Source organism: Cetorhinus maximus, chromosome 19 (assembly GCF_964194155.1).
Source record: "Cetorhinus maximus chromosome 19, sCetMax3.hap1.1, whole genome shotgun sequence".
Classification (NCBI taxonomy): Eukaryota; Metazoa; Chordata; class Chondrichthyes; order Lamniformes; family Cetorhinidae; genus Cetorhinus; species Cetorhinus maximus.
This window is the reverse complement of record NC_135897.1, coordinates 76216148-76228301: the sequence shown is the minus strand read 5'-3', so window position 1 is coordinate 76228301 and position 12154 is coordinate 76216148. Positions and strand designations below refer to the sequence as shown.

Genomic DNA, 12154 nt, shown 5'->3' with positions numbered 1-12154 from the left:
GTACGCAAGAGGGGTGCCGGGCAGCTCGATCTCACCCCAGCTACCCCTGCTCCACAAGGAGTCAGCCTGGGGCCCCCGGGCACCCATAGGGAGGAGGATCTGCAGGTGCACACTTCAGGTCCATCCATCCAGGTGACACCAAGAGTGTCCAGCCCATCTGAATCCCCTCTTCCTGTGACCTCAGCAGCTCCAGTTCCACAGGCTGAGGAGGGTGCCACCTCCACACAGAAGGACCCTGAAAGTAGGCTGGGGCCCTCCAAGTTTTGACCTCCAGAGGATGCCCACCAAAGTCATCACAGACAGGGCTTCACAGTCAGCAGGCTGCCTCTACCTCCACTCTGGTGTTAGGGGAGCACTAAGATGTAATGGCAGGGTTAGGAAAGTTAAGGAGAATTAGTTGCACAGCCTGGACACGGGTGCTAATCACTTGTACATACTGTTCACTATTGTCAATAAACTCCCAAGAATGTCTCCCTGCCTATAGCTCCTTGTTCTGATGAGCAGTGTTCTTGTCACTCAGATGTGAAACCTTTCTGCACAAGATAAAAGATGGGTATCTCAGTCCAGGGCCTCTTCCCTGTGCTTTGTACAGCCTTCAGACCACAGTGACGGTCCAGCCTCACACTCCCTGGAAACATTACTGATGCCTGCACCTCAGTGGTGCTGGTCATTGCTGCCAGAATGTAGTGGGCAGGTGCCACAGAGTTCTCTTATACTCTCTGTGTGCTCTCAGCACCTTTAAGGTGGGGCTGGCCCCCATCTCTTCAGCATCTGTGGCCATTGATGCTGTGCACTAGCTCCTGAATGGCTCAGGTGCTGAAGGCAGACAAAGGATCAGATGCTTTTAAAGTTTCATGACTGTGTCTCTATGGTATGATTCTGACCATGGAGTGCAAGCGAGCCAGACAGGAGTCAGACATTCTCAGAGACTATGTGAAGATTTATGGAGTGCTCTCAATGCATGTCCTCATCATCCTCCTGCAATTGAGCGACTATTAGGGCCTCCACCGCGTCCCAATGACAGGAGCATTCTCACAGAGGGTATTCACGCTGCTATAAGCCAGACTGGAGTCAAACATTCACAACTGCGATGTGAGGAACTATGGGGTCACCTCACTGCATGTTGTCATCATCCTCCACAAATTTAGCAGCTATGAAGGTCTCCCGAGCACGCCTGCCTTGTTTAGCCAGTGAGAGGGCCTAATCCCCCGTCATCCTTGCCTCCGAGGACCTCCTCAGCCTCATCCCCTTCAGCGCTCTCCTCATCGGAGGACATGTGCAGCTCCTCCATCTCCTCCTCAGCCAGCTCGTCTCCCCATTGGAGTGCCAGGTTGTAAAGGGCGCAGCAGATGACGATGATGCGTGACACCCTCTGCGGACTGTATTGCAGGGCTCCACCAGACTGGCCTAGGCACCGGAGCCTCATCTTCAGCATCGCAATGGTCTGCTCCACCAAGTTGTGAGCTGCAGCATAAGCCTCATTACAACGCTGCTCTGCTACAGTCTGAGGGTGTCATCAGCCATGGCCACTGCGGGTAGCCCTTGTCCCCGAGGAGCCATCCCTGCAGCCTCTGCGGACCCTGGAAGATTCCAGGGATCTGTGAGCAACTCAGGGTGTAGGAGTCTTGGACAGTCCCTGGAAACCGTGCGCACACCTCAGGATGCGTTTCTGGTGGTCGCATAGATTCAGCGATGCAGTTGATGTAGTCCACTGTGTGTTGCGACGGAGATCTGAGCACCACCAGTGCAGTCAATCACACCCAGCATCTGTGGGAAACTCGAGATCTGGGCGAATCCAATCGCTCTTGCATCCTGGCTGTCCTGGTCCAGAGCAAAATGCACAAAGTTGTGCACTCTCGTGAAGATGGCATCCGTGACCTCATGGATGCATTTGTGGGTGGAGGTTTGAGAGGTCCCATAGAGGTCAAGTGTGAAGCCTTAAAGAAGCCACTTCTTTAAGCAATTGAATAGAAATTGAGTGCCCTGCTCACTTTCAAGGCAACTAGCAATGGTTGCCCTCCATGTCCCCATGGTGCCAAATCCTGCAGTCGCTGGCAGATGTGAGCGACCAGGTCTCTCGACATCTGCAGTCTTCGGCAACACTGGTTCTCGGTCATCTGCAGGAATGAAAGGCAGCGTCCATTGGCCTGGGTGTCGCTAGGCACTGACCAGCAATGGCTTGCTGTGGCTCTTGGGCAGCGTGTGCGGGAGCCCTGGCTGCCCCTTCTTCCTGAGGGTGCTGCTCCTGCCTCTGCGCAGACAAGAACCTCAGTCGCTCTCTCCTCCATCTTCTTTGTGCTCTGTACGCAATCAAGCGTTCAGCTAGTTCACCAGGCTCCATGATCCTGTTGTACTCCTCCTGCAGGATGAAAGAGAGAGACACGTGGCTAGCATGGATGTACTAAGAGCTGCCCTGGCTAAGTGTGACAGCCCCTTAATACTTCCCGGAGAGTGCTGGCCACCACTTGGATGGCCAGAGATTAGTGCGCTGCATGGCAGCCCTGTTAGCTTGAACCATGAGGGAGACTGGACCAAACCAGGATGCTGACATTGCGAGGGGCTGTGAGCACCTCCAGCAGTGACTGCTACATGGCCAGCTTTAGCGAGGAGATTGTACACCGTGTGCAGTCCAACTGCTCTGCAGTCCACTAAAGTGCTCATAAATTTAGTCTGTGCTGGGGACAGGGGGGTGGTGGGGTGGTGTTGGTGGTGGGGGAGGAGCTCTGCAGAACTTGGTGGCACTTTGATGCCTCTGCATTGCTTGAGTGGGCAGATAAAGTAGGAGTCCGACCCCAGTCATATCAATGTGGCTGCGCCTAAACTGTCTCAGTTGCAGAGGAATGGTCACTTTCTACAGGTTTCCCGAATGTGTGGCCACTTCCCTCACCCACCCTACACCACCCCCCCACCCCCCCCAGCCCGAATGCTCATGTGCTATATTCAATGGCAGGGCTGCCCTTGCCCACCCCCTCCCCCCACCAACTGCCACAAGTCACCTCAGGGCTGCACTTGCCCCCTGATCTCCCCCCGCCACCAGTCGGGCAGGGCGGCACTTAACCCCAACCTCCCAGCGCTCCTGAAGCCTGCAAAGCAACAAACCTCCCTGGCGAGCTCTGCAGAGCGTTGCTGTGCACTCACCTCCAGTTCACCCAAAGTGAAGGCCGCCAAGTGCACGGCGCCTCTGTGCTGTTGCGAAACACGTCAGCGCATTTTCCCACCAACGTAGATGGACGATCCAGCGGAGGTACAAAAGCCTGGCGGGATGGCCTGATAGTGATAGGCTGATGTATTATAATGAGGTTCCCGACGACCGATGGCGGGAAACGCGGCCTGCCGTTGGTGGGCTGGGCGGACAATCCTGACCTGCCTTCCCACCTTCGTGAAACCGATGGCGCCATATTGTCCGCTCACGCCACCTATCATGCCCGCTGCTGGCGGGCATGGAAAATTCCACCCCATGTGTAAGACAGCTGTCCATGTGTACTTTCTTCTCTGTCTACTTGATTAGCTGAATAAAAAGGGGGACTTTAGGTTAGGTTTGTAAACAGATGAGCATGCTGCAACATTATCATTGACACGATGGATCACAATCATCAGTTGTGTCTCCTGCCAGAATTCAAAACAGAAGATGCTGGGAATGCACAGGACGTCATTCAGCATCTGTAGAGAAAAGATAGGCTAGTGCTTTGGATGCATAACCTTCTTCAGCATGGAAAACTGAAAGGAGAGTTTTGAGGGGTGGCGGAAAGTTATACTATTCGACTTTCCACATCCAGTGTTAACAGCAACTGCTTGTAAGTATGGCTCTCGTCTCCTGCTGAGGGAACACTTCCAAATCGCCAATACGACAAAGTTATAGCACAGTTTTGCACTCAATCTTACAATAAAGTTCCACATGATGGTGATAATTTTCCCTTATCAGCACAGATATGAAATAGTGTTGAGAATGAATAACGATTATTATCGCCTTTAGTTCACATGGGCCACATGCAGAGATCATATCAAGTAGGTCTTTTATAATGTTATGTTTCTCAATAATACTTACAGATCCAATCTACCAGCCAAAGATGGTGGGGAGAAGCAGCAATAGAACGGCTTCTTTCAATGTGTTTTTTCAATGTGCCATCGCCTCATTTTCTCAAAGAGGTCTCAAGAAATTCACTATTTTTGCCTCACTGGGCCCAAGGCCAGAATTTTGATGTCGGCGTGCGGGTAGGTGGGCCCGGCACACCGAGGCGTAAAATGATGCGCGGTGACGTTGGGCATGCGTCTGGACGTCACCGCGCGTCATTTAGATCTTTCGTTAGGTGGGCGCGCGCTGGAGGCGGTTGCGCGCCTGCCAGACTGTCAAAGGCCTGTTAAGGCCATTAGGGAAGTAATTAAGATAATTAATAGCACTGCCTGTCCAACCTTAAGGTTGGTGGGCAGGCGGAGAGCCCAAGCAGCCTTTACGTTTTTCAGGAAACATCATCTATGGCGGGATGAGGTTTCCTGACGGTTTAATAAAATCTGATAAATTGACAAACATGTCCCAGCTCACGTGACACTGTCACATGAGGGGACATGTGTAAACAATTTTTATCTTTCTTTATTAAAAACTTGCAATATGAACTCTACCTCCCTGAGGCAGCTCCATGCCTCAGGGAGATTTCTGCGCTGTCACGTACATGCGCGAAAGAGTGTAGGCCCCGACTCTCCCTCCTCCACCCATCCGCATAGGTAGCGCTGAGCGCTACCGGCCGTGTGACACGCTGGGCGGGCCTTAATTGGCTCGCACATGTAAAATGGTGGCGTGCAGCCGATGGCGGGCGGCGATCAGCTCCGCGTCCGCTCCCAACCAGCCCGTCTGACATTCAGAAAATTCTCCCCTATGTAACTGTATTGAATAAGTTGCATGAATTCAAGAATTATTTCAGATTTTAAATAAAAAAATACAAAGTTTATTTTAATGGCTCTCAAATGTACTTCAAGCAATCTCGGCAAAATTGAAATTTAGTTGCTGTTGATGCAATTTCACTATAACAGCAATGATTGAATTCATGTGAATACAGTTTTGTTGGTGCATTGATACTTGTCAAAAAAGATGCGATTATTTTTGACATGGCAGAAGAATAGAAAGAAGTGTGATTCTGGTTATGTGTGAGGAAAAGTAAGATGCAATTGTGATCACATAGAATTATAGAGAAAAAAAGTAAGAGCGTACATTAGTGATGAAGTGAGAGTGTGTGAAGGTGTGAGTGGGAGGGGGTGAGGAAGGCAGTGGAAAGACAAAATAATCAAATAAAAAGAGAAAATAATGAATTAGCCTGATTAGTATAACACCGGGAGAGAGCATAGAATAAAAATTGAGGGAGAAAGATTGAATGTGGGACAGAGCGAAAGGGAGTTAAACTGTGCACAAACAGAACAAACATCCAATCCCTATTATGACTTGGCCATGATCTAACATGCCTCCATGCTGAGGGCACTGAAACATTCTAACTGTAGAGACTCAGGATTGCACAAACAAGTTCAACTCACCTCTGAAGGTTTGGTAATGCATTGGCCCCTTCCAGAACACTGGAGGTCATCCTGATTATTCTTCTGCTCCATGCAGATACTAGTTTTAACTGTCAAGTTCACCCTCAGAGCTGTCATTGCTTTAGTGGCTGAATCATTCACATGGGCTTGAGGAAATAATTCAGGAAAAAAAGAGCGTTATAAACAAAATGGTTTCTTTGATAACAGTTTTAACAAATCTTATTTAAATGTTAATGAATTACAATCAACTGGACCATCTGTGACTTGAGGCACCAGCTTATCCCGGATTTCAGGTCCAAATTAATCATCAGCAAAATAATTACTAACCACTTTGGAAATAATTGGAGTCAAAATTATATAATCAGACTTTCTATGAAACTAAAATAACTCCTAATATCCGACTCAGCAAGGCTCAAGTAAGCCAATTCTCATATGATGAACTCGTGATATGGAATAATTCCCAATATGGTGTTCCTCACGATTTAGTGTACTCCTGTATTGGTGTAGATTCCTTTAATGTGTAGACAGAGGGACTTTGGTAAGAGTCAGAATGACTGAATTGTACATTGATTCATGAGACTTCAACAATCACATGCTGAATTTTACCAGACCTTTAGGGATGGGTGGGGAGGGAGGGCGGGGCTGTAAAATGGCAAGGGGAGGGGCGGAGTGCCTGACACTTTCCTGATGCCATGGAATTTTATCAGTGGCAGGGAAGATAGAGGACGGCCTTCCCATCCAGAAGTTCAGTTAAGGGCCACTTAAGGTTCTCTTTCCTCCGCCGGTGGCATTTTACCACTGACTGGTGGGCCCTCCTGCCATGTGGGTGACCACCCAGTAAAACCTGTGGCTTCCCTTTGGGGTGGGCCTGCCTGATTGGGCACTCGATGGCCCACAGAGAGGCCCCCCTCCAATGGCAAAGGCTGCCCCCGCAGCAGCACACCAGCAACACCCCTCCCCCCACCCCGCCCTCACCAACCCCTCACCTGGGCCTGCTCGATTGGCTCCAGCGACCTCTTACCCCATTTGCCTCGCGGGGAGGTTAGCTTCCATTTTTGACAGCTGCAGTCCCAGCCAAGGCGGGGTTGGCTTTGGCTTTCCTGCCTGGCATTGGGACCCCCTCACCACGGCGACAAAATTCAGCCCCACAGGAATGGTGAGGAAACCTGGGAAGGCTGTTCCTCCAGGTCACTGTCTCTTCCCTGGAGGTCCTGCTGTGGGATCAGAAGGACTGCAGTGACATGGTCTTTCTCAAGGAGCGAAGAGTCCAGACTCTCAAACTAAACAGGTATGGGTGAAAGTGGATGTGGAAGTGAACAGCAAGATTATGGTCCCTAGAACCTGGTAACAGTGCCCTAAGAGGTTCAAGGCCCTCAAGAGGGCATGACAGGTGAGTGGCATGACCTTTTCAGGTGCCAAATCCCACCCTCTGACTTTCCCAACATTCTCCTGTGTAACATTCCTCACCTCCATTCGTCCTTCTCTCTCCAGGTACCGCACATCCCCGTCTGAACAACCAACAATGACTCTCACCTTCTGCCCTCTCACACCACACCTCACAGTCCCCCTCCACAAATGTTGTCCTTCCCTCCTCCCCACAAAATCTATTTCTCTTGCTCACAAATCCCCAGGAGAAAAGAGCACAGATCCCCAGGGAAAGCCAGAGAACAAAGGGCTGGGTGACCCTCCAAAGATGTGCAGATAAGTTGAGTGAAGTCCAAGACGGCTGAACTTACTTTCAAGAAGTTGGAAATTACCAGTCAAGCATGAAAGCACACTCTCAGGAGGATGATGCGAACACCAGCCTCTCACCCAGGCACGGCTGCAGCTGCCAGTTGCACTGGGTGACCTTGGTGAGTCCCACACAGCTCAGGAAACTCAAGTGCTGGCTGTTAAAACCAGAATTTCTTGATTGAATGAACAAGTAATTGCCTATTTGAATACTCCAATTGCTGACCTGACAGCTCCACAGTAGTTTCCTCTGAATGCATCCCAGTGAAGCCTGGAAGTGGATAGGAGCATGTTGGTTCTCAACCCGATGCCTACACACAAACGCCCCATGCCTTTCCTTGGCAGTTAAGATCACATGATAATATTTTGCATTTTGTAAAAATTCAGAGAAATGCATTTTCTGCTTCATTGACCAGACAAGAACATGCACATGAATATAAGCAGGAAATAGATTATGCAATAGGTTTATTCTCACCAGATTCCAGCCACGCTAACAAAATGATGATGATTTAATTACAAGCTAACTCCCCAATTTGTAAACATGATATCTTTACAATGATGCTATCACTTCACCAGTTGCCATCTCTCTTATAAAGACAACTCTATATTTTTAAGTTACATTGCTTACTGCTAGCAACATGTAGTACATCAAATTCTAACATCTGGCTCTTCCCAAATCAGCTTTAAAAAATCTTTCACTGCTGGAATGCCACTTAACGATTCTTGGTCATGATTGAGTCAATAAGAGGAGGATAGACAAAGGATGGGAGATCAAATTCACAGATCATCTAAACTCTCCCCACCCCTGACCCACTTACACTTTTCACTTCTCTCTGGTTGCTAGGATATTTATTATATGTGAGGATTGGAAACTGCTGGGATGGAGAAGGAACTTAAAAGGCAGTGAAAATAATAGTACTGAGGCTAGTCTCTTCCTCCCTCCCTAATTCTGTCTAAGTACATTTCCCTGGGGAAGTGCTATTTAGTGGAAAATTCCCATCATCTGGTTCAGGTGATGGTGGCAATATGCAGGTTCAGCTATCTCAAATCATTATTTTAATTTCAACAAATATTTAGCTGCCATGATGTGGGGAGGGAAGAAAGACTTGGAGGAGTATATCTTCTTTGTGATATAAAAAACTATTGAAGCCCAAATGCTTTAAACTACATGCAACACAAATGATTAGGTATTATTTTTCCCAGAAGATTCAGAAATGTGAAAGTGGAGCTTGGAACTGTTTAATTTTGTGTTGAGTTATTTATTTTCTACTAATCATTAAAATGTATTTCAGTCTTTGGGAGTTTCCATTCAAGCGTCCATTTTTCACTTGTTCCACATATTAAAGCCCACAAGCTTTTGTTCAAAGTTCCCAGCTCATTGTAGAGAAAGCGCTTGGGCATGAGAGTAGAACAACAGATATCAACAGAGGAGGCAAACAACCAAGGAGTTATTACACCATGCATGGCAAAAGTAAGTCATGACCTAGTTTCTAGAATTCATTCATCCATTATGTTCTCAATATCTGTCTTGGCTCAGACGATATAGATGGGAACTGCAGATATAAGCAAATTTATCTAGGCCAAACATTCCATTAACATTACATTCTTTACTGCAGTTCATTTCAAATGTTGCTGTGACAGGACTGAAGTTGGGGTAGATTATTGGGCATAAAGCAAGCACAAAACATGCTGATTTACTAATAGGGCAGCCTGTGCTTAATCTGTGCATGTGTTGGTCACAATGCCAAATTCGCTGGGCCCTCATTGTATGCCAGGGAGACACCTAAAGCAGGCATTTGGTCCATTGAATGTGTAAATTGGGGGTGTAACACCTGTTAAAGGAGCCCTTTGGCAAATTGGTCACCCCATGAGGTGGCCAGACTTTGGGCCTGCCCCACTTACATAGCATGGCTGCCAATCAAAGGTAAGCATTTGAATTTAATACAAAAGACTTTCTTGTGGAGCCAGGAGATTGAAGTCAATGGGGTGGGTGGAGATCTAAAATGGTCTGCCAACTCACTATCACTCATTTCGCACAACTGCACAGAAACAATCTACCCCATTAAATAAAAAGACTTCTGCTGATATTATGATTGGTTATCTGAATACATGGTTGACAGTGAAGAATCCTGCCTTTCCTCCAGGGCATGTTGTTACATTATACCATTTCCCAATATGCATCAATGGCAGGGAAAGCTCCATGCCACCAGCCCACATGTGGAAAATGACACGTACAGCATTAGCACCGAAGGATGCAATACATGCAATCGTAATTGTGAGCATGGAGCTGATGGAATTGAGAGCAGAACCAGCACAGCTCATTCAGGCTGGTGATGCTTATGAATTGCTTGGATGACAAACTGCTTGGTTTTCTCCATGTTTAGTGAACTACTAATAATATTGCATCCTCAGGTGTCAAAACTGTGTCTTCCTGGCACTGTCATTAGCAGGACATTTGTTACAGAGAAAAATATGCAATTTCCTGCTTTTAATTAAAGAAATGTTATGCCCCAGTCCTCAATTATGTGTTAAATTTGACCCCAAATGCTCTCTACCTCCTCTCATATGCAAATTGCAATTGATGCTAGGTCGACTGTTAATGTTAAACTTAAGATCGATAGACATTTGTTAACCATAATATTTGGGGCAGAGGCGGGTACATGGAGTTAGGTTGCATGTCACCCATGATCTCACTGAATGACAAATAAGACCTGGGTAGTGGGGGTGGTTGGGGGGGGTGCGGTGATGAGGAAGGAGATACTAAATGGCCTCCTCTTGTTCCTATGTTCCTACTTACACCCTGAAAATTCCATGGAATATGACAGCACACAAGGCTTAGCAGCACACCACAGCCACTGTACATGCGATGACTTACATCACAGAACTGCATATACCTCCTTAAACAGAATATCAGAAAATAGTTATTGAAACTATATTGATTAATGGCAAAAATGTTGAATTCACAATATTTCAACACCATTAACATAATTATATGGAAGTGACAACAGACTTGAGCCTTTCCTACAATGATTCGGTCATGGCAATTGCAAATATGTGAATCATGACCCAAGCTATCATGGCATATTTTCTATTATTACTGGGTCCTCCTCTACAATTCCTATATTACCTCACTGCACTGAAAATTCAAATTGACATTTATGGTGATTGTTGGTTATTATATTAGAATTATAAACAAATCGATTGCTCCTTTGCCAGTTCATTCATTATCTCTGTATTCACCAGTGAATTTATCATATCAATTTAAGGGGCTATTGGCAGTAGTGGACCTATAATTCCAGCAGTGAATATTGATTTAAATCAACAGAAGTGCTGTAGATACCTGAAATCAAATCAAAAGTGAAATGGATAGTTGGGCTCATTGCCTAGTACTTGCAGTAGGACAGTCTTCTAATGTCAGGGATAGACTTCATCTATACAAACTCTCGGAAACAATCAAACCAATAACATGGGCTGGCTTCATCCAGACAACTGCCCAGGAAGGTCTTCAATATGCCAAGTAAGCCTTCTTTGAAAATGCTGGTCCTATTACTGGTCTTATTATTGTCACTAAAATCTCATTTTGTTCAGTTTCAGACACAGGGGCAATGTTTAATAGTGGCAAAGGGTCTTGCCCGCCAGTTGGAGAACCAGTGGAAACCCTGCATCGCCTCTTTTAGGGAAGACCCGCCGCATTAAGTGCCACTCAGGACCCTAGTGACAGAGGTCCTTCCCGCTGAGAGCTGACGGCCGTTCGGGGTGATTTGGGGGGAGGGTGGAGGATGGTCGCTGGGGGGAGTGTGTCCGACGGGAAGGACAGGAAATGGCTCTCAGCAGGCTCTCCCTTGATGACACCCTTCCTGAGTGCCTTTGAATGAGAAACACCCCCACCAACCACACTGCCGGCCCCACATGGCGAGTCCCCCATTGGCTCCTGGGTTAATACCAGCGGCGACAGGATGAGGCCCTTAAGTGGGCATTAATTGCTCGTTTAAGGGCCTCAATTAGCTGCAGGACAGGAATGCTTTCCATGTGCCTTTCCACCGCGGGCTTAATTGGGGTGGAGGTAGGATGGTGGCAATGGCCCCCCACCAGCCTCCCGCCCAATTCAACACCCTCCTACCACCGAACTCAACACAGGAAAGAGCATTAAATTCTACCCAGGTCCTAATCAAGCCCATTGTGTCTACTTCACTGCAGTTCATTACCAAGGAGACAAGGTCAGGCAGCCTAACCTAGGAAAACTAGTGTTTTCACACTGGCTCATTATTTCCATAAATGAGTGACATGACATTGAAAGGGTTTTCTTTTTTAAACACAAGTCATTTTAATGTTTTAACAGCTAAGGTTTATTTTTACTAATTACTCGTGGCAGAATTATTCTCCTGGGGGCTTTTTAATTTTACAAGTGATTCTTTTCAATTCTGCTTTATTAATCAATGCTTCACGTGATCGGGGCCAGCTTAAGGTACCTATAAGCCCTAAAGTCAAGTGGGATCCTGGCACAGCTTAAACTGTGCCAGGTTTGTATTAAATATTTTGTTGTAACTCCTGCGAAGGTTCAAATCTCTCAAAATTTTAATCTGTAGAATCATTATCTGAGCATGTTACAAGTTTGCCTTCACCCTCATCAGTGCCAGTTTCACCACAATTCTGTGCAGTTCTCCACTTCCATAATAGGGCATCTGACAGTGTCTCTGTGAATGTGGCTAAACCTAAATTTGCACAAATCTCCTCAAACTCCCAGTGGAATCCTGCACTCTGCAGCACAATAGATATCAATATCTGTCCCTCAACACATAAGGAATGGGGGTGATGTCAGTCTGGGTTCCACCAGGGCCACTCAGCTCCTGGCCACATTACAGCCTTAGTGCAAACATGGACAAAAGAGCTGAACTCAAGAGGT

The 12154-nt window shown here is 47.1% G+C and overlaps 1 protein-coding gene across 1 annotated transcript in view; it reads right to left on the bottom strand.

Annotated features, from left to right (window-relative positions):
- dner (delta/notch-like EGF repeat containing) overlaps nt 1–12154 on the bottom strand; it is a 288305-nt gene that overhangs the window by 99558 nt on the left and 176593 nt on the right. Inside the window, exon 5 of the mRNA XM_078564184.1 lies at nt 5521–5666. Within this exon, the coding sequence (XP_078420310.1) occupies nt 5521–5666 (146 nt within the window). The remainder of the gene's footprint in view (nt 1–5520; nt 5667–12154) is intronic.